The sequence below is a fragment of the Lissotriton helveticus genome, chromosome 4_1 (genome assembly GCF_964261635.1).
Source record: "Lissotriton helveticus chromosome 4_1, aLisHel1.1, whole genome shotgun sequence".
Lineage (NCBI taxonomy): Eukaryota > Metazoa > Chordata > Amphibia > Caudata > Salamandridae > Lissotriton > Lissotriton helveticus.
The window spans coordinates 1,458,202,551-1,458,229,527 of NC_136063.1; the positions used below are offsets into that span (position 1 = coordinate 1,458,202,551).

The window sequence follows — 26,977 nt, forward strand, 5'->3', positions numbered from 1 at the left end:
CGAGGTGATTTGTTATTCCATAGAAATTTAGACAAAAGTCTATCAACAGCTTTATGAAACTTCAGTGGAAATTGAGTCGGGAGCATTGCAAGGGTATAAAAAAGTTTAGGCGCTAAAGTCATTTTTATAAATTCCAATCTACCCCACCATGAGAGATGTAGTGAAAGCCATTTAGATGTTTTGTCTTTAATATAATTTAAGAGAAAATCACAATTTAAAGTAATTGTTGACTTTATAGGCATAGAAAATAAAGTCCCAAGATATTTCAGCTTACTTTTTTGCCAAATTATACCATTCATGGGAAGCATGTCAGGGGTACAATATATACTTAAAGGGAAAAAATCTGTTTTATTTGTATTTAAAGTATACCCAGAAACTGTAGTGTAATTTGTTATAATTTGAAGTAAAGGTGGGAAAGAGGACACAGGATCACTAATAAATAAAAGTACATCATCTGCATATGCAAGGGATTTAACAAGAACATCCTAAATAGTGATTCCTTTAATCTCATTACATTTTCTAATCGAAGAGAGGAAAGGTTTGATGCCAATTAAAAATAAAAGAGGAGGAAGTGGACATCCTTGCCTCGTACCTCTAAAAAGAGAAAACTGATGAGAAATGTGTCCTTTAATAAAAAAACGAGCAGTGGGAGCAGAATATAAAGCGGAAACCATACGTATAAAAGCATCACCAAAATTAAAAAAAGATAATGTATGAAATAAAAATTGCCAATGAATTTTATCAAAAGCTTTCTCAGCGTCTAATACTAGAATACCGGAAGGGGCTGACTAAAGTGTAGCTTTGCTCAATAACGTGAAGTAAAGTTCTGGTATTAGCAGAAAATCTATTTTTTATAAAACCAAATTGATCGGGATAAATAAGTGAATCTAAAATAGGTCCTAATCTAGTTGCTAATATTTTTGCATATAATTTACAGTCTTGATTAATCAAAGAGATAGGACAGTAGTTAGAGACAGGAGTGGGATCTTTATCCGGCAATGGAAGTACAATTATTAAAGCTTCTGTGAATGAACCAGAAGTCGTACCAGTGGACCCAAAAAAGTAAAAAGTTGAAATAAAAAAGGTAACAAGTGTGATTGAAATTCTTTATAAAATTCTGCTGGTATCCCGTTCGGACCAGGTGATTATTTTTTTTTAAGGGATTTAATGGCAAGTAAAATTTAATCTTTAGTGATGGGAGAATCAAGACCATTTTTATCAGATTGGGAAATCTTAGGTAAATCACAGGAAGATAAAAAGGAGTCAATTAATGATTCATCATTAAAAGTAGGTTTATTATATAATGTAGAATAAAACTACAAAAATTCATTAACAATCTCATTTTGTGTAAAAGCAATTTTCCCATGAGAACTTTGAATAGAGTTAATTTGAGTTTTGTCCTCTTTTATACGTAACTAATTAGCTAAATGTCTGCCAGATCAATTGATATTAAAACTAAATCTGGCTTTAGCATTAGAAATTTGAATGCCTGCTCGCTGACTAAGAATGGAATTATATTCATATCTTAATTTTTGAAGCATAAACCTATATCGGGGATCATTAGAGGTTATGAATAGTCTTTCATATTTTGCAATTTGTTTTTGTAATTCTTTAATGGATGCATTGAAAGTTTTGTTTTCATGTGCCATAATGGATATCGTAACCCCCCTAATATAAGCCTTAAAAGCATCCCATCTGTTTATTAAAGAGGTAGAACCTTCTTGATTAAATGAAAAATACTCTTTGATGGCCGATAAAAGTTTTGGTTTGTTTTTTTCATTCAATACAATACCAGTGTTCATTCGCCACCTAGATTGCTTAGTATATGTGGATTCTAAATTCAAAATTAATGAAACCGAGGTATGGTCAGAGATATCAATGTTAGCAATTTGAGGATCTATAACAGAATTAATTGTCTAGAAATTAATAAGCAATCAATTCGAGAATGGGAGTTATGAGGGTTGGAGAAAAAAGTAAAACTTGTCTGTGGGAAAATGTAATCTCCATATATCTACTAATTTAGTAGTTTGAAGAAAAGCTTTGAATGCGAAATACACTTTAGAAGGGTGAAATTTAGTGCGAGAAATTCTATCCAACAAAGGATCAGAAATTATATTAAAATCCCCTCCTACAATTAAAGGAACATTTCCAACATTCAAGACCTCTGTAGCAAGAGTGGACCAGAATGTAGGATCATCTGCAGTAGGACCATAAACATTTAATAAAAATAAAACTGTATCCTGAACTTTAATTTTTGCTAATATAAATCTACCATCAGCATCAGAGTGCTTGCCTAAAATTTGACAGTGTAGTCTTTTTGCAAACAGTATAGCCACACCATTGTTCTTGCCAGAAGCAGGAGAAGAGACAATGATATCAACCCATTTCTTTTTCATATATTCTAAAATGTTGTCATCAACGTGAGTCTCCTGAATAAAACAAATATCAGCGTTATACCTTCCTAAATAATCCAAAATGTTTGTGCGCTTAACTGGATGACGTAAGCCTTTAACATTTAATTACACTACTTTCAGCTTATGAAAGAGCCATGAGAGAGAAGAAGTAGAAATGAGATCCAGAAGAAGAGCGGAAGAATCAGAAAAACAGATAAAATATCGGAAGAGAATAAAGAAGAGAAAAAAGTAGCTCCAAGACAAACCCAAGGATAGGAAAAAAGAAAAACATGGAAAAAAACAACAAACGAAAAACATCCATGTGAAATGTGAAACGCACACACGGTTACAAGTATGGCCAGAACCGCTGGAGCCCTACAGAAGAGAGACTTAGTATCCTGTCAGAGAAGGTAAACCTGTCAGAGTTCAAGTATTGGAATCATGAGTATCCATTGAATTGTGAGATTGCGGATCAATAAAATGTCTCAAGTCCTCAGGACGTTGAAAAGATTTGGAGAAAGTATCCTTCCAGATACGCATCGTCTATGGGTCAAAAAGTCCATATTTGAAGCCAAGACGTCGAAGATGAGGACGGAAAGCAGAAAATGCCTTACGAATTGCAACAGTTTCTTTAGCAAAATCTTAATTTATAAAGATCTTATTTCCATTAACCATCAGGGAAGGAATTTCTCGTGCTGCCTTTCTGATTAAAATCAAGTGATGGTGACGAAGAACCTTAAAGATCATTTGTCGTGGCTTGGAGTGATGAGGATTTTGGTGGGGAGGAATTCTGTGAGCCTTATCTATTTAAAATTTATCAGGATTTTTTTTTGTTTTTTTTTGTTTTTTTGGGAAAACCTTCATTGTGCAGCTGTAGCTTACAAATACGGGCCTACAACCCATCGGGCCGGCCACCACACTGTATTAGCACGTAGGCCAGGAAAGAAGTTCCAGCGGGTCTCCAATATAACAGATGCAATAAGACGAGGCAGAAAGCCACAAGGAAACCACCATGAGCAGGAAAAGTGAAGGTTAATTTTATAATACAATAGGGTGAATAGCAGGAATAGTGCAGTTATTAGGGTCCAAAAGTCCGTGGCGGGCTGTCAGCAAGCAGTAAAACAATACACAGCGAATTTAAAAAAGAACAGCTATATTATAGCAAGAGCAAAACGTAAGTCCCACATCTGCAAGCGAGTCCAACCACTGCCCAATGCCCACCCGTTACTACGAAAATACGCAGCAATACATAAAAAGGAAGTCAGGATTTCAATACAAAGAGCCATCCGCTACATCAACCCAAAGAAAGGGAGAAAGAAGGGGAAGAGAGGGGAAAAGGACATCAAGAAAAAGGGTAGAAAAAACAGGGAAAAGAGAACGCGGCACCACATCATGCGCCCCTTGGCAAGCAAAGCATACAAAAGAAAAGGCCAGCTTATGGAACCGAAGGAAATAGGAGCAGTGGATGCACAATGAACATCGGTGGCAGGGAGATCATGAGGCCTACGCTGGCAAAAACACCCCAAGAGGCCTACATGTAGACGCAGCGTCCAGAAAATAGAATACATAAGAGCCATAGAACCAAGAACAAAGAAAAAACAAAAATACAGACCCCCCCACCCACCCCACCCTGCACCCCTGCAGAAGGCTACGGCCTACCCCCCCAGCAGCGTGCCTGTCGCCCTAACAGGAAACCCGAAATATAGAAGAGTCAAAAAGTAAGGAAGAAACCACATAGGAAAAAGGAGAGGAAGGGGAAAGGAAGGGGAAAAAAAAGAAAAAAACTCTAGTGGGAGAGGAGACACATAATCAAAAATATCAGCTCCCAACCCCCCGTTCGAACACATTTTAGATCCCACGAGAAGATGAAGTCATTTAAAAAAACAGGCACCAGGAATATGAAGAGGAATCGATCATAAACGTACAGCTGCAAGGTGGTCATCGGCCATGCCACGAAGTAATAGTCCGGCGGTACAAGCGTAACTCACCCCTGTCCGCGTCTGTCCAGTGCCATAGGCACAAAGTGCACAAAGAACCAGAACATGAGGGGCCTGAGGTGAAAAGCAGGGATTCCAATCGTCGATACACCACACAAGTCATAACGGCTTCGGACCGGATGAGCAAGAAAGGACAGCAACAGCAGCAAGCAGCTCAAGCGCAACTCCGCCGAACAAGGGGAAAAAATCGCCCCGGTGAAACAGTTACAGGATCTCCGCTCGGCAGGTCGAGGCAAAAAAACACCGGGAGACCCGGCTAGACAGACCCGGACGGATCTCGGCTGGAGGCCCTCCAGTACACCCACCACAGGGAAGAACTCCTGTCGATACAAGGCAGTAGGCATCTGTACGTCCAAACAAGCGGTGGCCCCGGTGTCTTCAAGTTCCAGGAAGGACCCCGCAGCACACTGAAGCGGTGGAACCGCACACGCAGGGGACGGCCCAACGAGCTCGGTACCAAGACCACCATCCGGCCCAGCGACAGGTACAGTCATGGAAGCACGCCAGGAACACAAGGCAGCAAAGACGTCGCCAACTGTAGGCTCACCTTTACGGTATTCAGCAAACGTGCCGTGCGGCCAGCCGATGTCGCCATCTCCAACAGGGCGTAGATACAGGGCGCAGGCCGCCATCTTGGTAGCCCGGCGAGGCCTCGGCAATCTCCGACCCCAATCCGGCCACCGGCGGGGCTCGATGAAATCCAGCCGGCGACAAGCAATGGAACCTCCAGGGCAGAAAGGCGGGCCACCAGAATATTGAGGCAGCCGGCGCCACCGACCCACAGGCGCCGCCCGCCAAGACCGGGCGGAGGGTTTCAAGATGGCCGGACAGGAGAACAAAGGGGAGACGAGTCGCCCATGCGGTCAACCCCCGTCCGTGGAAGGCAACGCTCCACCACCAGGTCCCCGGACAGCCAGACCAGGCCCGGTCAGTCGCCACCGGTCCAACCGCACAGTGGCCGCTCCGGCCGACCCCACTCCTCCACCAAGGGGTTGGCCCAGGCGCTCTGCCCCGCCCGGGCGCCGCAGACGAGTCCCAGGCCTGCCCGCCCCGGAGGCTCCGAAGCGAACAAGGGCACAGCTCAAGATCCGCGGCACCTAGGATCATCCGGAGCAGACGGTAAGTGCCAGCAAAACGTCATAATTCCATATTCCATCAAATAAGACTTCTCGGGGCAGGATAAGGCGCAGGATAGATAGTTCAAGCAGGAAGGTTGACGGAGCCGAGCTACAACGCGGCCATCACGGTCGCGAGCTTGGCTCCTCCCCCTTATCAGGAAATTTAAGTTGCAAAAGACTAGGTAGCAAGTTTTCCAAATATAATCTGCAGCTAGCTCCTTCAACATCTTCAGGCAAATTAAAAATGCGAAGATTGTACTGTTTATTGCGATTTTCCAAATCGAGCAATTGAGAACTCAAAGGAGAAATTTTTGCCACTAGAGGAGTGAAAAAGTCAATTTGAGCCTTATCCTGAATTTTAATTGAATGATCTGAAATTTTCAGAGATAAACTAACCATGTCCTTGCGAACATTTTTAATTTCTGACGCAATGGAATTAGTGTTGACTCTCAGAGCTTGAATCTCCTCTAATATTAAAGATAAAGAGGGCTCAGAAGATTCCACAACCTTAGATTTAATAGGAGGTGGGGAGATTTGCTGCCTCCTTTTATTATTAGCAGATGCCTTATTTTCCATCCCCCCCCCCAAAAAAATGAAAAGGAAACAGTAGAAATATAAATTTCCAGTCAAAAATGCAGCAAAAACTGTGGTAAAGGAAGAAAAACAACTGGTGCAGCAGCTACAATGACCTGTGGGCGTGGCTAGGCCAAAGCCAGGCCCTTTCCTAGAATAGCTCTCCTGACTGGAAACCCTGCAGAACCTCAGAGCTGTGCTGGGACCAGAAGACAAACTGCTCAAAATGCGACTGCAAAGGCTACAAAAACAGCGAGATTCACTGGAGATGTCAGGTAGGCACTCCCACAGCTATCCGACCGCTTTTAACGCGATCTCCGGCAGGCATCGTCGTTAATTTGAACCAAAATGGGCATAAAACGCACTAATGCAGGAGTGCGGCGGCCATCTTTGTTCGCGCGTTCCTTACCAATGTTTTTTTTTATCAATTGCTCAGCTCCTCATCTACCTGTGGCCATCTAGTTATTTTGTGCAGAATGAACACTCCATAAACCATAGTGGGAAAATGATAAATCACAAGGCAAAGACAAATATAAACATAAGCCCACGATAAAATTAAAGAGAATATACTATATAAAAGTAACAAAAGCCTCTTATCTATGCAAAAGTGTTCCAAACTTTATGGAGGGTTCTTTCTAATACCTGGGATCATTTAGATATGTTTTTGTTATGTTTTGATTCATGTCGTTGACAACATATATGCACCTCTGTTTCCTTTTATATTATCATACCAATGCTCTCTCCTATTTGGACGTTTTTCGTGCCCACTTGGGCAGTATTTGTACAGTTATGGGAGATGTTTGTGGGATATCAGACAACAGTATTTAGTTTCTTTCATATATTTATTACACTTATTACAGCCTCTCTGCACCCATTGGGGCTTTATATTTCCCTCATAGGAGATATAATCGGACATTAGGTTGTTTTGGGTATCTATTTTTATTATCTTTTGTGCCATACCATGTCATGAAATGCACATTTGTCAGATGAATCTCTTATTGTATACTTTTGGCATTTTCTGTAAATGGCTTCTACTTGCTTGGACTTTGGACGACTTGGGGCCTCATTTATGAAGCTCCTTTGCGCTGCCAAAACATCACTTTTTGTTAGGTTCCGTGGTGCAGGAGACTGTTCCATATTTACAAGCCTGCACTAAGCCACTTTTTTGGGCATAATGTTGCCTTGTGAATTATTGTTCCCTTTAAAGCAGTTTTCTACGTTAAAGGGGTGTGCAATGGGTGTTGCTGGGGGTGTACCCAGCAACATCCATGTCTTTTTGATAGTGCCCCAGATCTAGGAGAAATCGTAAATCTGAGGCAGTGCCAAAAACTTACGCCTCCCCTCGGGAGGCGTTTTTCCTTTTCTATGTGTGCTGCATTCTGCAAAGCATGTAGAAAGAGGAAAAAAGCCTCTTGTGATTGTTTGGGTGAAGGAAGGTTTACCTTCCTGCACTAAACAAATCATCCATGCAACGCAACACCCGTGCACCATGGTGCAAAGGTGCCTGCATTGGTGCACGGCAGCACTTTGTGCACCAGTGCAGGGGAAAAGGACAGGAATGCACAGTATCTGATAGACACGGCGCATTCCTGCCCATTATCTTTTACCATTGGGCAGCGCAGCAGGAAGGCCTGCGGTGATGCCCTACAGCAAAACCTCATAAATGAGGCCCTTGGTGTTTTGAAATATATATCTATATGTATATATATTCACACAAAAAACAAAGGTTAAACATAAGTTATAGTTAGGAAAAGTTTCTTTATGTTTGGTATTACAACCAAACTTAAACTACACAAGCATTAGAAATTCTACAGTTATATTTATATCTTTAATTTATCATTTAAGCACCACTTTCAAAGTAATCTAACTCACTCACATTTATACTTCCGCACCACCTTAAAATTCAGTTAACTCACGCACCTCCGTACACAGTCTTCTCACCTCGCTCGCCGATACTACAATAACTATAACCCTCCACTGTACCAAGCAGTATGTTCAGGCACATCATCTCATTTGAGATGTTTTAAGTGTTGTTATTAATGCAGTGATTCCACATGCTCTAAATTCTGTAATATGTAAGGGTATATGTAATGCATGGAGAAGGGCTGAGTTATAGTTAATGGAGTGTGGCAAAGCAAATGAGGTGAGAAGGCTGTGTACAGTGGTGCGTGAGTTAACAGAATTTTAAGATGGTGCGTAAGCATAAATGTGAGTTATAAGTATGATATATTACTTTATAAGTGGTGCTTAAATTATAAATTAAACATATAACTATAACTCTAGAATTTCTAATGTTTGTGTAGTTTAAGTTGAGTTTCTATAGAAAACATAAAGAAAGTTTTCTTAACTATAACTTCTCTTTAACCTTTGTTTTTTATATTGGTACAGTTTAGTGGTGTGGAATGGAGTGTTATTAGGTGTAGTATGGTAGATCACAGAGGAGGAAAGTGTTGTAAAGTGTACTATTGTACAACATATTTTGGTATACTGGAGTGGAATAAGGTGGAATTAGGTATACTGGAGTGGCGTACACTGGAATGGCATACAGCAGAGTGACGTAGAGTGGGGTTGCATACAGTGGAGGGGCATATACTAAAGTCACATACAGTAGAGTGACATATATTGTAGTGGCATAGAGTTTATTGTGGTACAGTGCAGTGGGATAGCATTGAGTGGAGTGTGGTAAAGTGGAGTTATGTCCTGTAAATAATGTAGAGTGTATTTGCATAGACTGTAGTGGCGTAGAATGGAGTGCTATAGTGTGGAGTGGTGTATAGTGTAGGGGCATACATTAGAATAGTGTATACTACAATAGCATAGAGTTGAGTGGAGTACAGTGAGGGTGGTACATTACAGTGGCGTAAACTGAAAAAGCATAAACTGGAGTGGGGTACAGTGGAGTGCAATACAGTGGAGTGGTGTTTTATTAGAATTGAGTGGAGGAGCGTACACAGGAATAACGTACACTCCGGTAGTGAACTGTCATGTGGTTACATAGGCCTCAGACAGGGAACACTACCATTTTACATGTTCACGTTTAAAGTTGAAATCTTTCCTAAATGATGACTCTTGGCACACATTTGCATGCACTCCCATACGGGATAATAGTCTCTGAAACGAATTTGCTTACATTTGCGCTTTTTCATAGGCATAATATCAGGGCCTTAAACATTCTGTACCAGGCTTAAGTTCACTGTGCAAAATGTTGATATTTGTTGTCCACTCTCCGACAGCCCTGCAAGGGTAAAATAAATAATGACGGCCTGGCTAGAGCTCTGGCATGGTAACAAGGGTGAGTTTATTATATAAATGACACCAATCCTCTGTTGTGGGAGAGGAGCATTTAGCTGTCATTGTTGAGGTCACCCCATACCAGAATTTCAGACCAGCTGAATCCTGTATACCTTCCTGAGAAGGATGATGGCCTGCTCTGCACAAGAACGGACTCACAGATATAACATACCCACAGGTAATTGGGGAGTTTTGTCAAGTCTCAAGTTTGCTGTGCATAAAGTTGATATTTGTTGTTGTCTGCTCGGCAACAGCCATGCAAGGATAGAATCAATAATGACGGTCTGACTAGAGCTTGGGCATGGTAACATGGGTGAAGTTTATCATATAAACAACACCAATCTTTTGTTGAGGAAGAGGAGCATTTTGCTGTCACTTTTGAGGTCGCCCTCGGGTCAGCTCAGCTGAATCCTCTATACCTTCCTGAGAAGGACGATGGCCTGCTCTGCGTAAGAACGGGCTTCCAGATGAAACATACCAATAGGTAACTGGGGAGTTAGATCACCCTAGGGTATTCCGGCCGTTTTGTATCCCCTAAGCCCACTAGGTTAGGAAGTGCTAGATAGGAGTATAGATATGATTATATACCTCTGCATATAATCAATGTAACAGCACAATGGTTGAATTTCTTTACCATCCTCCTAATGCTGATTACTCTGTTCTGTTTCATTCTATTATTCATTGCAGCGCACATATTTAACACAAGAATCTTATTGCTTCAATAAATGTTTGAAATGCCAAATGGAGTATTTTTTGTGTTTCCCTTTGGGAATGCATCGGTTACTAAGGAAGGGGACTGATCTGTTTCCACGATTTCATTGGGGAGTCAGAGTTGTCATGTTCTGAGGTTGCACATACAATCCAGTACCTTGAAAGTTTACAGGTCCAGTTGGTGCACTGTGAGCAAGCCAGGACTAAGGTCAGCATATCCTGATGGTGTGCATGGACTCAGTCTCGCACAGTTTTGGCGTTAATGGTGTCCAAACACACAGTCTTACTGCTATAGTATGAACCATATGACAGAAACATGTAGTGGGGCGTAGTGGAATAGTATATAGAGGAATAGCACAAAGTGGACTTGCGTACAGTGGAATAGCATACAGTGGTGAAGAGTATAATAACGTATAGTTGTGCAGACTGGAGTGCCATACAGTTAAGTGGAGTACAGTGGAGTAACATACAGTGGATTACAGTACAATTTAATGGTGTATACTGGAGTGTCATAAGGTGGACTGGCATACTATAAGTAGCGTAGACTGCTGTGGCGTAAAGTCAACTCATACGCTGGAGTAGCTTAAAGTGAAGTGTGTAATTAAAATTAAAGGTACCGCACAATTGTGTGAAAACATGTGAATGTTATATCTGAAAAATATCAAGTTTCTATATCTAAATGTTACATTTCTATAAATATAGTACATAGTGTAAGTAATTGTAAATGTATAGATTGTATAAAACGTAGTTATTAATTGTGCTATGGTATACCGTGCAAACGCCTTGGTATACCACAGTACATTGTGCTTAGAACGGGAGACATGACGGGTTGTTGATGACTGTGTTTAACAAGGGTAGAAATCAGCCATGTAGTTTTTATGACAATTTTGAATTATTGTGTAGTCAGCGTTTCATTGAGTTCTGGGCTAGGGTGTTACTATAGTTAAATATGAAGTTTTATTATTGTTAACAACATATTACAACTTGTGAAGTGGTAATACGTTAATGTTTTTGATTTGAAAATTCGATATATTTTCAACCTATGTTTTTTTCTTATGTACCTGAATAACTTTACACCTGTTTGAGGAATGTCCACACATTTTAGTAGACTTCTTACAGTGGTTTAATTGTGGAAGGAGTAAAACTTTTGTGAGGTTGACTGAAGGGGGTGTAAAGACAAAAGTGGGGGCCCAACACATGCTTTAATTGAATATATTTGATACACAATTTTAAAATTTGTGTTGCTCGAAAAGCCAGAGTCGTATTTTGTTTAAATTTGGCACGATTACATGTTAACGTGGGTACATGTTTATTTTGTGTGCTGCAGATAAGTTATATAATTATTGTGTTGAAAGTTAGTAATTTTGGTTATTCAGGTATTTTTGTGAAATTTGGGGTATTTTGCGGTAGTCCCACAGTACATTGTTCTCACATGCCATTAGCTGGTCAGGTAATCATTGCCTTTACAAAGCTAAAGGCAGACATGTTATTTTGAGGTACACTTTCCCTGTGTTGTGATGGAGGCAAGTATTAGGTTTGGTATTTTTGCCCTAACTATTACCACTAAAGTGGTAATATGTAGAGCAAAATAGTTATAATTTTAAGTATTTTTTTTCAACCTATGGAGAAGCACGGGAGTACTGCTTTACCCCAAATTTTGTTTTCCACAGTTAACATTTTTGTTTATAAAGTTTTCTACATTTTTATACCACTGTGCGGTCAAGTGTGTTTCTTTTAAAGTAGTGCAGTATCTTTTAGTAATTACTGCCCTACACTGTCCACTTTAATGAGCATATTTTAAAAATCTGAGGATACATAGGGACCAAGGGTACATGATATTTTACAGGAACAACGGTCCTTGCAAACAACAATCACACTCAAATTAAATCAATAAACTTTATCATGATCAATGTCTTCATACAAAATTAAAAGACATATTTATTAACAATCAAGGGTAGTGGGTAATGTCATCAAGGAACACCAAGTAATGCAATTAATACAAGTCAGTCTTTCAAATTATATATACAGTACGGGGTCAGTGTGCAAAGTCGCCAACGCTTTGGTCGTATTTAAATGCAAGGATTATCATCAGGGCATTTCAAGCTGAATGGTTACTAGCAGAAGGCCAGAGATGTAATTTGAAGAAAGTAGTGATCTCTAGGACTGGTATCACAAGGGCAGCAAGGAATAAAAGCAATGTTCCTTGAGTTACGCCTTTTGAAGAGATGACTGTCGGATAGTATCAAGTGCGGATAATTAGCCTGGCACTTCCTACCGAGGGATATCAGAATCGAAAAAGGATACTTAAAAGGGAAGCAAACCCAGGAGACTAAGGCAGGTAAAAAAAGAAAACATTCAGTGGGAGCTGTTGCACATCATTAAGCCCTCCAAACACTTTTGGAAAGTCGTTTATGATGCCCCTGCCCATCCCTTATGTGGCACAACATAGGCCAATATTCAGATTTCATATGTGTACAGGGGCTTATGACGCAATTCCCTACCCAGAGGAATGTATACCACATGAGTGCCTGTTCTCTTTCGTGTTGTGGTGGTCTAGACTGCGTGTCTCTGTGCTACCAGGTGCCCATGCACAATTGGGCACCCAAATGTTGGGTGCCCTAAGGCCCCCTCAATGATTTCCTGCTTCCTGTGCTGGTGTGGGAGCCGACCGGAAAAAGGACAGATGATGGACTGAATGTTGAACAAATCAAACATTTACCCCGGGTTACAGATCTGGGTCTAATCCATCATTTTTTTACTCACCACACCACCCCAGTTTAGGCCGAGCCCTACGCAAATCAGTCTTGACCCTACTCCCCATGGGAACAGTCCAGACCAAACTGCCAAGCCAGGTCATCCCTGGATTGGAAACAAGCATCCCTGAACTGGTTTCAGGCTCTCACCTCTCATCAGCCAGCCTAGCTTGAATCAAGTGGCACAGTGAGCACGGGACCCATATCTGGGCAAACCCTTCCCACTTAGGGCGACAAAAGCAAAGGGAACAGATGATGGAAAGAATGCTGTACAAATCAAACATTCACCCCAGTCACAGATGTGGGTTTAATCCATTGTTTTCTTTTGCTCACCACACCATCCCATTTTGGACCAAGCCATATGCAAATCAGTATTGGCCCTGCTCCCCATGGGAACAGTCCAGCGAACTGCCAGACCTGGTACTCCCTGGACAGGAAACAAGCATCCTGCGACCTGTTGTGGGGTACCACCCCTCATCAGCCAGACTAGCTTGAATCCAGAGCCACAATGAGCTTGGGACTCATGTCTGGGCATACTCTTCCCACTTAGGGCGACAAAAGCAAAAAGAAAAATTGATAGACGGAATGCTGACCAAATCAAATTTTCATCCCAGTCACAGATCTAGGTTTAATCCATAATTTATTTGCTCACCACGCCACCCCAGTTAGCCATATCTGTGTGGAAGCTGGCATCCTTCTTTTTGCTCCACACACATCTGGAGCAAGTTCAGCTGCTGCTCTTGGCCACAGCTCCAGCAGCACACTGTACCCTACCTGTGTTGAGCGTGGGCAGGTAGTCCAGAGATCGACGTGACGTGCCCCCCCTCAGACATGGGCAAAAGGGGTGGGCAACACATCTCACCAGGTATCCTTGTGGGCCAGGAAACCCTTTAGTTTGATGTGGCCCTAAGTTAATTAAATAGCTTGGCCTGCCCTGGGGAAATCTTCAGATCTCCACAAAGCCCCACATGCTTTGTTCTCTGCTTGGCCCTCCAATGGGTCCAGGGATGTGTCTCTGGCCCTGTAGGGCCTATTGACTCTAGTAAGGTGTCACTTTGCTCTTAGGTGCAAGCTCTAGCTACCAGGAGCAACCTCGTCAGGCCTCCTTGTCTCTAAAGGGGTACTCTTCTGGCTCCCTGCTCCAGACTTCTCCTCTGTCTGTCTTCCAGGTGCTCTTCTCCTACATGTTAGGGCATTTTGTGCAGCCCCTCCACACCTTGCCATTACCACACCCTCCCAGCTACACTCTCCAGGTCCAGAGCCTCCTGGGTCCTTGAAGGGCACCTGTGATTGTATGACAAACAACTACTGCCTAAACCACGACTTCCTGAACAACGAAAGCTAAACAACGAACAATGCTTAACCACTACTTTTTTTACAATGACTTCCTAAACCACAAATCTACTTTAAATTGACCATTACTAATTGACGCCAGTGTGTTCATTTAAATAAACATGTACAAGCTGTGCCCATCAGCAAGCACAATCAAGCAGAGTGAGATGAAAGGCTGTGCTGATCTGCTTAAGCACCTAACAAGTGACGAACACAAACACATCAAGCTGTGCCCCTCTGCACAAGCACAATCAACGACATTAGACTCGTAAGGCTGAAATAAAATGAGTATGTGCTTGATTTTTTTTTTAATGTAATAGTAGATGAATATTTTATACATATTTTTAAGTGACGATTCCTTAAATAAACGTATTTTCCAAAGGAAAGACATACTTTTAAGTACCGGACGAACAAGAAGACTGCTTCCCAACACTCTTTGGACTCCGCAAGCCAGGGTGCAAACAAGACGTAATGTCACACCTTGGCAGTTCACGTTGCCCGCCAGCATTATTGCAGCAGTGCCAAATATGGTGCCAGGTCCACAGATTAATGTGAGGCATTTGCAGTTTCACTACTGTGCAGTTCAGAAAGGTGAGGGGGCGGAGATGAGTGATGTAACACTCCAACACTGCTGAATCAAAGTGTAGATGAGTGGTAGGGGGGTGGAGAGAAGTGACGTGCCTAACATACTGCCCGGATACAAACACGATGTAAGCCTGTCTGATTCTTCATTGAAAAGTCGAGGTTCAGGTCTTCGTGGTTCTGGACTTCGTGGTTCAGGACTTCGTTGTATGCAATTCTTCGTTGTTAAGACTTTATTGTTAATGTATGTCGTTGTTTGAACTTCATTGTTTAGGATGTTTCACGGGCACCTATATATCAGTGGAGTCTAGGAAATGTCCAAAGAACATCCAGGAGAACTATCCAGGGTCCCCAGCAGGCAGCATGTCCATACCCCCAGCTGTTCCTCAGGGGGAATAAGGGAGCCAGCATCCCTGGCCTTGGAGAGATCCATCTTATTTCCAAGGGCCAGCTGGAGTCAAAGTCCCAAAGTCCATTCTTGCAGGGCATCCGGTGGCTTCTCCTTTCAGCTAGGCATTCTTTTACAGCCATCACTCCCATGGCCAGTGTCTTCTCCTCTCTCTCTTCCTTGGAAGTTTTAGAAAGGGTGGAACCAATGGCCAATCATATGATTCCACATGATCACTCCATCCCTTTCCCAGCCCTTGTGCACAGCACTCTAGGTCAATCGAATATGGCAACTTCAGTTTGTTTGTGGAAAGAGCTCCCCTGAAAACCTCAGCTCTGCCAATAGCTGACACAGCTGCATGATCCCTTACCACCAAAACTTAAAAGGCAAGCCCTTCCTGCGCTGGTCTCTGAGGACTGGTTCACTTCCTTTGTTCCACTAGGCCTGGGTTGTCTCAGCCCAGGTCCAAAGTGAAAAGCTAATTAACAGATGCAGACTACCTCCCCACCCCTTAATCTCCCATGAACTGGGTAAAACACTGTTAATTGCTCTGTTGTGTGGGAAGACCTTTGAGTCCTCCGCTGAGGAGCAGAGTAATTGGCCCAGTAAGGGGGGCAAAGGCCAGGAATTCAATTCTGAGCTGAGCCAGGGAAATAAGATACATCTGAAAGTGCCATAATAAGTGTAAAAAGGTTGTTAGGTTCTGTAAATCTACATTTGGGGTGTGTGCTTCTCTAGATTACCTCACTGGATCCTGTAGGCGTAAGTGCAGCAAAACTGTACCTTAGTGTGGATTTCCCCTATAAAGCAGAACACCGTGTAGGCACCACAGATTGCCAGTAAGCACTACGGGGCATATTATCAAGGCAGGCGAAATGAAATAATTGCACCTTTTGCGGCCGTTTTCGGCCGCAAAGCGGCGATAATTTCATCGCCCTATTAGCAGCTTTTAGGTGATAGCGAGCGGTTTAGGGCACGCTTTGCATGTCAGCGATATTTATTGCTAATGACATGCAAAGTGGGCGTACCCAACCAGTTAGTGACTGAAAGCAGTCGCTAACGTCGCTATCGTCTATTAGCAAGGCGTAGCGCTAAAAAAAATTGCACTAAGCGCGAGTATCGCTAAAAACTAACGCCTGCTCAGACCAGTTCTTAGCCATTATATCCAATGGAAGGTGGATATTCTGGCTAAGACCCTATTGGCGATGATGAGTGAATGTCACTGGTTTTTCATCGATATTCACGCATTTCGCCGCTATCGCCGGTTATTTTATCGCATTTAAGATAAACGTTGCTAATAGCACGTTATCTCTGCGATAAAATCCGGCGATGCTTGGCGATAAAATTTTTTTTTGCTAAGCTTCTTTAGCAATAGATATCGCTAGTTGTTGATAATATGCCTCTACAAGTCTTCACTGTGAATGCCCACGTGCATAATAAGGCCGAGCCCAGGTTAGTACCAATTGCCTGAAGAGCCCCTTCTGTGACAGGCTGCAAAATACATCAGTCTCACACGTGCAGTCTGCACATGTGTTCACATGTAAACAGCCAAGAGCCTCTTAGCCCAGTTGCGAAACAGCTCGCTAATCTTAACAGGTGGACAGTGGCAGTTATCACTCTGTCCAATTACTGTGAATTTACTGTGAGTCTGAATGGCTGAATAGTGAGAATGGCGAATAGGGAGAATGGTGAATAGTGAGAATGGCTAACAATAAAAGTCCAAAACCAAGTAGTCAATTGCAAACAATCCTAGGCGACTAAATGGGTGGAACCTGTTTGCTAAAGTAGGATCTAAAAGCATAATTGTGCGTACATTTGTGTGCCATACAATTAGGGCACTTCCAATGTGTTGTAAAAGTCTCACCTTCCTTCATTTCCATGTCTACCAAGAAAAGCCACATGTGTGGATGGGCCTAACATGCATGATAGGAAAAGAGCAAAACTATAACCATGTGAAGACCATATTGACACTATATAACTTTCACACAGTCCAGGTTTCCGTCAGTTCCTGTTTGGTAGTATGGAAGTATAGTAGGCCCACTCACAAATGTGGGGTACTTTTTCATGTGGATAAGTCTACAGGAAAGTGGGACTTTTGCTCTTGGCTGTAAGTTCAAAAATGTATATGACATAAATGTGAGGGAATTTCGTTTTTCACCAATGATTTGGTATGTATAGGGCATTCTGGGTAAGGGATGTGAAAAATGGTGAGATCAATGAAAGCCGCAACATCTTCAACTCCCCGAGAGTCACGTTTTCAGAACTTTTGCGGTTAGAAGGTATTTTTGGGTGCTAGTCAGGCCCAGTACTACAGACATACCCCTTGGAAATGATGAGGAATTTTATTAGGCATAGTGATGACATTTTAACAGAAGGCGGTAGTAGTGTCCAAAAAATGGAAAAGTCAGCAACATTCAAAAAGAAGCATGTTTCATCATATCACTAAGTAGATGCGTACTGTAAATAGACATAAACATAATATACAATGGGTGCTCAAGAAACTCAAAGTACCTACTACCTAAAGGTACTATATTGGTGCACACGGGTGTGTAACCAAAAACAATGCTTAGGAGGTGAGGTTCTAATTACAGCACACCAAAAAGTGTTTGACTTATTTAAGCCTTCATGTACATTTCGGACAAGTGAAAGATTTGACAATTGTCACCAGTAAAATCCATAAACTAATATAGAAAACAGTATAAAAATAAACAATAATCCAATGTTGGGTCAAGAACAAGGTCCTCTTCATATAGTTTATTTTTGTTATTCTTCTTTATTCAAGGTTCATAAAAAACAGGTTTTTCCAGCATACATATCGCCAACACGTGTTTCGTCTCCCACAGAGACTTTATCAAGGCATAAATAATAGTTGGAAGATGTATAATACTCTGTTCTTGAGATAAGGACACAGCTTCGCTTGATAATAATAGAATACCCAGAACAAACAGTGGGGTGAATTCGTAACTGGATTTACTTCAATTAAAGCGTCAGCATGATCATCTTGGTAATCATAACACAATAGTTTAAGACGACGAAAAATATCATAGGCGAAAAAAAAAAGAATATAGATGTATGTTGCCAGAATCCCAAATTTATATGGAGGATCCCATGATGCAAGTCACACAATATATTTAAACAAACTCAGCTCAAGGTTAAAAAAGTCCGCATTCGCAATCCTGATAAGTTGCAATCTACCAAGTGGCAGCAGCACCGATAATCCGCCTCGTCGCCTGCAATAGCTATCAGGGTTGCGAATGCGGACTTTTTTAACCTTGAGCTGAGTTCGTTTAAATATATTGTGTGACTTGCATCATGGGATCCTCCATATAAATTTGGGATTCTGGCAACATACATCTATATTCTTTTTTTTCGCCTATGATATTTTTCGTCGTCTTAAACTATTGTGTTATGATTACCAAGATGATCATGCTGACGCTTTAATTGAAGTAAATCCAGTTACGAATTCACCCCACTGTTTGTTCTGGGTATTCTATTATTATCAAGCGAAGCTGTGTCCTTATCTCAAGAACAGAGTATTATACATCTTCCAACTATTATTTATGCCTTGATAAAGTCTCTGTGGGAGACGAAACACGTGTTGGCGATATGTATGCTGGAAAAACCTGTTTTTTATGAACCTTGAATAAAGAAGAATAACAAAAATAAACTATATGAAGATGACCTTGTTCTTGACCCAACATTGGATTATTGTTTATTTTTATACTGTTTTCTATATTAGTTTATGGATTTTACTGGTGACAATTATCAAATCTTTCACTTGTCCGAAATGTACATGAAGGCTTAAATAAGTCAAACACTTTTTGGTGTGCTGTAATTAGAACCTCACCTCCTAAGCATAGTGATGACATTTGAAGGGCATTATCTGTAAGAAACTACTGTTTTCTTAGAAAAAAAAACACACTTTCTTGCAAGGCACATTTTCCACTTGTTTCCCAAAAAACACAATGTTGCTACATTTTGGCTATTTTCTCCGTTCACTCCAGGTCAATCCACAAACCCTGGGTACCTTTGAAACCTCCAACATGTCTGAAAAAACACAATAATTTACAAAAAACAAAATTTAACCTGGATAACTTTTGTGGAATAAAAGCAATAAAAGTTGAAACATTTAAAAAAAGCTGTCAGCAAGGGTTTGGGAGCAGAGGGAAGCGGAAAAGATGCTTCTTCCCTTCAGGGGGTTGGCGTACAAAGGTTGCTTCGGGAAATTCAAATTATTTTAAATAGCCCATCGTTTTACCTGTTCATTGCGCCATTTTCTTGTTTAGGTCTGTTGTTCCAGGAATGCGACGACCGGGGCGGACTACAAAGTAAAGCATTTTGATGCCGCTGTAATGCAAAATGATATATACAGGTGTTAGAGGAATGAATTTGGCATCCATTCACCAGATAAATTCACTGGAACTTGTAAGGTTCCCAACATAGTAACATTTGTTTAATGTTTCACAGCTAAATAACTCGACCTTGAACTCTTCAAGAAATCGCATATAGAGATGTTTGTCAAATAACAAGGGCTTTAAGTGGGATGAAAAAACTGGGGGTCCCTCAAAGGGGAGCGGCCGATGTAATTTAGGACGCGGCTTAAACACACTTAAGCTAAAAATCTGTGCTTAGCTTAGTGTGCCACCCCACTGGTATTATTCTGCTTCTGTCATTGCATCCAGAAATATAATACAACAAGTAACATTACACCTACAACAAGTCAGGACTATTGGCTTTGTCAATGGTTGTTCGTTGCACAAAGCAACCCCTATAACTTTTTTGTATATAATATTGAAAATGCTTCAGTTCTGAAATGATGAGACTGAAAGAACTAAAATGAGTCTCTTTGAGGTTGCATCAAAGTTTTTGAGCAGTGGTACTGCTGCAGAGTTAAAAGATTTTCTTTTCCAACCTGAGGGTAAGAGCAGGAATGGAGAGCCAGATAGGGACCCGTCTCTGAACCTGCTTTTAAGAACTTCCACTTCTCAGCACCGGCAAGACCAGGCCCACTTAAAGCCCTGCATATAACCCACCACTGTTTTATTAATTGATAGCACTGTACCACTGACTTTTCCGGCAGTCACACTGTGCTTCCAACTTGCTGGTTCTTTGAAGTTACTAAAAGGCAACAGGCAGCACTATGCAAAATATATACATCTAGACATAAATAAAGGCAGCGCTTGATTTGTGAAAGAACGAGTGCTGGTGCCCGAAGATGAGCTCTGAGGCCTGCTGAACAATTTTGGCGCAGCCAGTACTATGGCTATGTAGTCTTTATTCCACTTCAAGCCTCTTTAATCCACTACCAGACACTCCCTGTGACTTTATCTCACTCTTGTAGGTTCCTACATTCTAATTTTCTTGCGTTTTTTTCTCCTCTTTCGGTACCTCCGTCTTTTCATTTTGTTTTTCTCTCTTTGCGCTCGGTAAATGTCTGATGCTGAAAAATAAATGATGGTCCTAAAAAATTTGTGCCGGTGGCCACCACCGACTCAAATTAAGCACCGACTGAGGAGACAGGCAGTTGCTGCAAACAGATGTCCACTTCCAGTGGAGTGCCAGAGGGAAGGTAGACTTTCTATTTCACGGCGAGATCTCCCCAAAGCAGTAAACACTAAAGCAAACACAGGAAAGCATTTTGAACAGCCTGGGGCATACGCATGGGAGCAAGAGAAGAAAGAAATTAAGAACAAAACCGGGCATCGAACATTTTCCATCAAACTCCCTGAGCACTTTTTAATCCTCCTTGAAAGGTAATCACATTCCTTATGTTAGCCTGCCATCTTGTGGTATTTTGTGGAATGTCACTGTTGCAGCTTATAGAGCAGCTAGTTAGTTTGTTCATGAAACGTTGTATAGAATGAAAAGCAGCAACCTTCGTGAACTCACCTTCACCCTACATCTACAAAAACATCGCAAATTAAACGTTCAACTCTTGATAATGACCGTTTATTAGCTTTTACCCACAACCTGCACTTGTTAAATAAGGAGACCAAAACAGAAATATATTACTCGGGCATCATTTATTACAACGATATTTAAAGCCAGCTCACACACAAAATAATGTACTTTGCCTGCCAACTGTACTTTCCAACAAGCATTTGCAATGCAATAAGTTTCTCAATTACCAGAGTTAGAGCTATTGACATTGTAAATGGCAATGTCTTTTATCTAAGTGTTTTGGTTTGGAGTGTAATGGATTTATAAACAGAGACACAGCTGCAGCACTGCCTAGTGGACTTAGAATAAGGAATTTCCACTGGGACAAGCGAAGCAGATGCAGCACTAACTAGAGGACTTAGAATGAGGAATTACAGATGAGACCAGGAAAGCAGCTAGCAGCTCTGTCTAGAGGACTTAGAATACAGCTATCAGCACTGTTTAGAGGACTATGAATGAGGATTTACCGACGGAACCAGAGAAGCAGCTAGCAGCATTGCCTAGAGGACTTAGAATGAGGAATTGCCACTGGGACCAGAGACACAGCTACAAAACTGCCTATAGGACTTAAAATGTGGTAATTACCGACGGGACGAGAGAAGCAGCAGCAGCACTGTCTAGAGAACTTAGAATGAGGAATTACTGATGAGACCAGAGAAGCAGCTGCAGCACTATCTAGAGGACTTAGAATGAGGAATTACCATCTAGATCACAGAAACAGCTAGCAGCACTGCCTAGAGCAGTGTTTCCCAAACTGTGGTCCGCGGACCCCCAGGGGTCCGTGACACATTCCCAGGGGGTCCGCAGGCAACAGTTTTAAAAGCACAGAAAAGTTTCTTGTATAAATAGCAGCTTTCCAGCAGCAATAAAAGTGTCAAGATAAAGCTAGTGATTAATGTACCTGCTGGAGCGTGAGGAGAGTTTTGTTTAGTGGCAGCTTTGACTTAACTAATGTAGCACAGAGGGTTAATGTGCCTACTGCAAAGAAGGTGCAACATGCATTTTAAAACGCAGCATTTTATGTGCATAGGTTCGTGGTTACTGCTTTTGTCACATAGATTCTTTTGTTACTGTGCACTTCATAAGTGACAATCGTAATGTAGCAGAGGGACCTATAAACTGTCATCAAAGAGCAGCTTGCAAACTGCATGGTACCAGTTAGTAACTTTTGTTTTTTCCCAGTTATTCATTATCCTGATGCTGCTAAAAAAGATTTATTTGGGTGGAAATACATTTTTAATGTTAAAGTCAGTGCTAGCCAATGTGTTATGTTCTGAATCCTGAGTTTGTGCTTTTCCAGACCAAACACTCTTTAAACATTTTATATACACACTGTTTTACATGTAAGATTCAATGTCTCTATATGTGTGTGATGTAAAGACATCCTACAATGGTATGAGAGATGCTATAAAACAAATGAAATACATGTGACAGAGGGGCTATTACTTCAATATAAAATACTAAGGGCCAGATGTACGATCCGCTTTTATATGCGTGAACGGGTTCGTGAACCCGCTTTCACTCGCAAAAAAGTATTGGGCCATGTACATTGCCTATTTCGCGAATCGCAATTTGTTTGCGACTCGCTAAATAGGCTTTGCAACTTGCTATTTGGAAGGGGCATTCCCTTCCAAATAGCGAGTCTTCAAACCATGTACAAATGTTTTGCGGTCGCAAACCCCTCGCAATTACCACTTACTTCAAGTACATGGTAATGCATTTGCAAATGGGAAGGGGTCCCCAGGGGACCCCTTCCCCTTTGCAAATGCATGAAAAATTATTTTTTAAGGGCAGGCAGTGGTCCCAGGGATCTCTGCCTGCCCTCATTTTCTTTTTTTTTTTTTAAATGTATGGTAAATGGGCTGCATTTTTTTTTAAACTGCTTTATTTAAAAGCAGTCCCAGACATGGTGGCCTGCAGAGCCCAGCAGGCACCATACCTAAGAGGGCTGGCATTCCCAATAGGCTCGCAAATTGCGAGAGGCTCATTAATATTAATGAACCTCGCAATTTGCGACCCCATTGGGAATCCGAAACAGAGTTAAACACACTGTTGTACATTTCATTTAGCGACTCGCAATTTGCCACTTGCAATGTGTCGCCAATTGCGAGGCGCTAAATGAAATGGTCGTACATCTGGCCCCAAAATCCTTAGGGGCAGATTTACAAGCCCCTTGCTCCTCTTTTACGCCACCGGTGTGTCACTTTTGTGATGCAGCGGCGATGCAAAAGATGCGCCATGGTGCAGGGTATTTACAACGTGACACATCTGAGAGATGCGCCACGTTGTAAAGCCCTGTGCTAGAAGGAGGCGTTCCGGCGCAGGAACGCCTCCTGAAAGTGGCTGAGTGAAATCTACAAGATTTCACTCAGTCACTTTGGGGCCCATGCTTCGTCAAAACCCTGCGCCTGCTTGAAGCAGGCGTGAGGATTGACGCAGCTTTAACAAGATTCGGCCCCTCAGAGCATTGCTGGAGCTGTGTCGCGCTTGCGACGCAACTCCAGCAAAGCGCCACCTTTACGGCACAGATGCGTCATGCATCTGTGCTTTTTTGCCCCATGAGGCGCAGCATTGTAAATGCGGCGCATCAATGGTGGCGGAGGCATGGCGCACAATAAGTGGCGCATCCCAGCTGATATGCATGGATGCGTCAGTTATTGTAAATCTGCCCCTAAATACTTTGAGTATTTGTTTTGTGTGCACACGTGTGTATTTTTTTCGAATTACTGTTTTCATATTTGAAATTTAACTCATACAAATTGCTTGGGGGTCCCCGGCTTCCAGTGGTGACTCAATGGGGGTCCTCAGGAGTCAAAAGTTTGGGAACCACTGGCCTAGAGGATTAAAAATGAGGAATTACCACTGGGAACAGACACAGCTGCAGCACTGCCTATAGGACTAAGAATGTGAGAATTACCAACAGGACCAGAGAAGCAGCGGCAGGACTATGTAGAGTACTTAGAATGAGGAATTACCAATGACACCAGAGAAGAAGCTAGCAGTACTACTATCTAGAGAACTTAGAATGAGGGATTACCGACGTGACAAGAGTACCAGCTAACAGCACTATCTTGAAGACTTAGAATGAGGAATTAATTACGGGACCAGAGTAGCAGCTAGCAGCACTGTCTGAAACACTTTGAATGAGGAATTACTGATAGGACCAGAGTAGCAGCTATTTATTTATTTATTGTACTTGTAGAGCGCACTATCACCTCAAGAGGCATCCTGGCGCTGGCAGTAGCAAAAGCACAGAGGAAGGACAGTTGGAGGCGGCTGAAGATTAAGGCAAGCGTGGAAAAAGCCAAGTTTTTAGCTGCCTTCTAAAAGCAGGCAGGTAATCAATCTGCCTAAGTTCCATGGGCAGAGAATTCCACAGCTTAGCCGCAGCCACACTAAATGATCTGCCTCCAGCTCTAGATCTTTTAAACCTAGGTACAGCCACCACCCTGGCCAGGGAGGAGCGCAAATCACAGGCCGGTACATACCATGAAAACATCCGTTGGAGGCAAGCCGGGCCCAGCCCATGAAGGGCTTTGAAGGTCAGACACAAGGACTTAAAGGTCACCCTCTCCCTCACTGGGAGCCAGTGTAGCTGCGCCAAAGCCATAGCAGAAGAGGATCTCGGAGGCCAACCTAAGGCCAGTTTGGCAGCTGCAGACTGAAGTCTCTGAAGCCTATCCAAAAGATAGCTCGGGGACTCCAGCAGAAGGGCGTTGCAGTAATCTAACCTGCTTAGCACAGTGCAACGTACCACCTCTATCCGTGCCGTAGGTGGTAACAGGGGCAGGATTTTTCTCAGAGGGCGAATGATAGCCATACCGCTAGCCACCACCTTAGAGACCTGCGCCTCCAAGGAGAGCTCACTATTGAACATGACACCCAGGTTCCGAACTACCCTCACCGGCTGGACCAATGAGGTGAAGTCCTTCGGCCAGAAGTTGTCAGGTAAGGAAGAACTTATCCTAGGCCGAGGGCAATAGAGCACCTCGGTCTTCCCAGAATTAAATTGCAACGAATTGGCTTCCAGCCATTCTGCAGTGGCTCGCATGCAGCTGTGGAATTCCTCCAAGGAGGTAAGATCATTCCCCTCCAAGGACAGAATCAGCTGTGTGTCATCAGCGTAGTTGACAATTTCGATCTTAAAATGTTTGATGACCGATATTAAGGGCTTCATATAGATGTTAAAAAGAACTGGGCTAACTGCCGAGCCCTGTGGAACGCCATGCGAGACAGTGGAGAAGGCCGATTGAAAGGGCGGAAGGGATACAGCCTGTTCCCTGCCTTGAAGAAAGGACTCAAACCATCGTAGGGCACTCCCCACAACTCCAACATCTCTCAGCCTGCCCAGCAGAATATCATGGTTCACCGTGTCGAAGGCGGCAGACAGGTCAAGCAGGATCAAAACCCCCTGCCTGTCCCCTGTCTGCCCACCAACGAAGCTCGTCCAGTACGGTCACCAGGGCCGCACTGCACTGTCTAGAGAACTTCGAATGACGATATACTGACAGGACCAGAGAAGCAGCTAGCAGCACTTCCTAGAAGACTTAGAATGAGGAATTACTGACGAGACCAAACAAGCCGCTAGCAGCACTGTCTGTCTAGATGACTTAGAATGAGGAATTACAGATGAGATCAGAGAAGCAGCTAGCAGCACTGCCAAGCAGACTAAGAATGAGGAATTACCACTGGGAACAGAGAAGCAGCTGCAGTACTGTCTAGAAGATTTCGAATGGGGAAATACCACTGGGTCGTCAACAACTGGAGGACACTGTTCCAAGGTGAGTAGTGCCAGCAGTTACACACTCACTCCAAAGAGAGAGATAATGGAAAAAAGGGCTTGAAAGGGGAGAGTACTAGGTCTAGGACTCAGTGGGGGGAGACAGATCTTGTCTCTTGTAGCCCTCACACACCCCAAGGGATGTCATGCTTCATCATTGGGCAGTTGCTTTGTCGTTCGGCCGGCGCTGCAATGCCCAATGGGTCCCCCGAAGGGTCACTTTAGCGGAGATCTTTTGAGAACTGCCGTTTGGTGCATGTGGTTATGTGAGTAGAATCCTAAGTGAAGGGTGATAATGTGCCTAGAGGACTTAGAATGAGGAATTACTGACAGGACCAAAGTAGCAACTAGCAGCACTACGTAGAGGTCATAGAATTAGGAATTACTGATGGGACCAGAGAAACAGCTAGCAGCAGTGCATTGAGGACTAAGAATGAGGGATTACCACTGGGACCAGAGAAGCAGCTGCATTACTGTCTAGCTGGGGCTAGAGAAGCAGCTAGCAGCACTGGCTACAGTACCAAGAATGAAGATTAATCACTGAGAATAGAAACACAGCAGCAGCACTTACCAATGAGACCAGAGAAGCAGCTAGCAGCACTGTCTAGAGGACTTAGAATGAGGAATTACCACTGGGAACAGAGACACAGCTACAACACTATAGAGAGGACTTAGAATGAGGAATTACCAACGGGACTAGAGTAGCAGCGAGCAGCACTGCCTTGAGGACATAGAATGAGGAATTACCGACTGGACCAGAGGAGCAGCTAGCAGCACTGTTTAGAAGACTTAGAATTAGGAATTATAGGCCGGTCCGGGCCAGAGAAGCAGCTAGCAGCATTGCCCAGAGAACGAAGAATGAAAAATTACCACTGGGACCAGAGAAGCAGCTGCAGCACTGTCTAGAAGACTTAAAATGTGAAATTACCATAGGGACCAGAGAAGCAGCTGCAGCACTGTCTAGAAGACTTAAAATGTGAAATTACCATAGGGACCAGAGAAGCAGCTGCAGCACTGTCTAGAGGACTAAGAATGAGGAATTACCAGTGGGACTAGAGAAGCAGCTAGCAGCACTGCCTAGCGGATTAAGAATTAGGACTTTCCACTGGGAACAGAGAA

At 42.6% G+C, this 26,977-nt stretch overlaps 1 protein-coding gene across 2 annotated transcripts in view; it reads right to left on the reverse strand.

Annotated features, from left to right (window-relative positions):
• The window catches only part of FAM217A (family with sequence similarity 217 member A), a 124,405-nt gene that overhangs the window by 38,229 nt on the left and 59,199 nt on the right, over positions 1-26,977 (reverse strand). For both annotated transcript variants that reach the window (XM_078685817.1, XM_078685818.1), the window contains exon 3: positions 19,397-19,485. In XM_078685817.1, the coding sequence (XP_078541943.1) occupies positions 19,397-19,485 (89 nt within the window). The remainder of the gene's footprint in view (positions 1-19,396; positions 19,486-26,977) is intronic.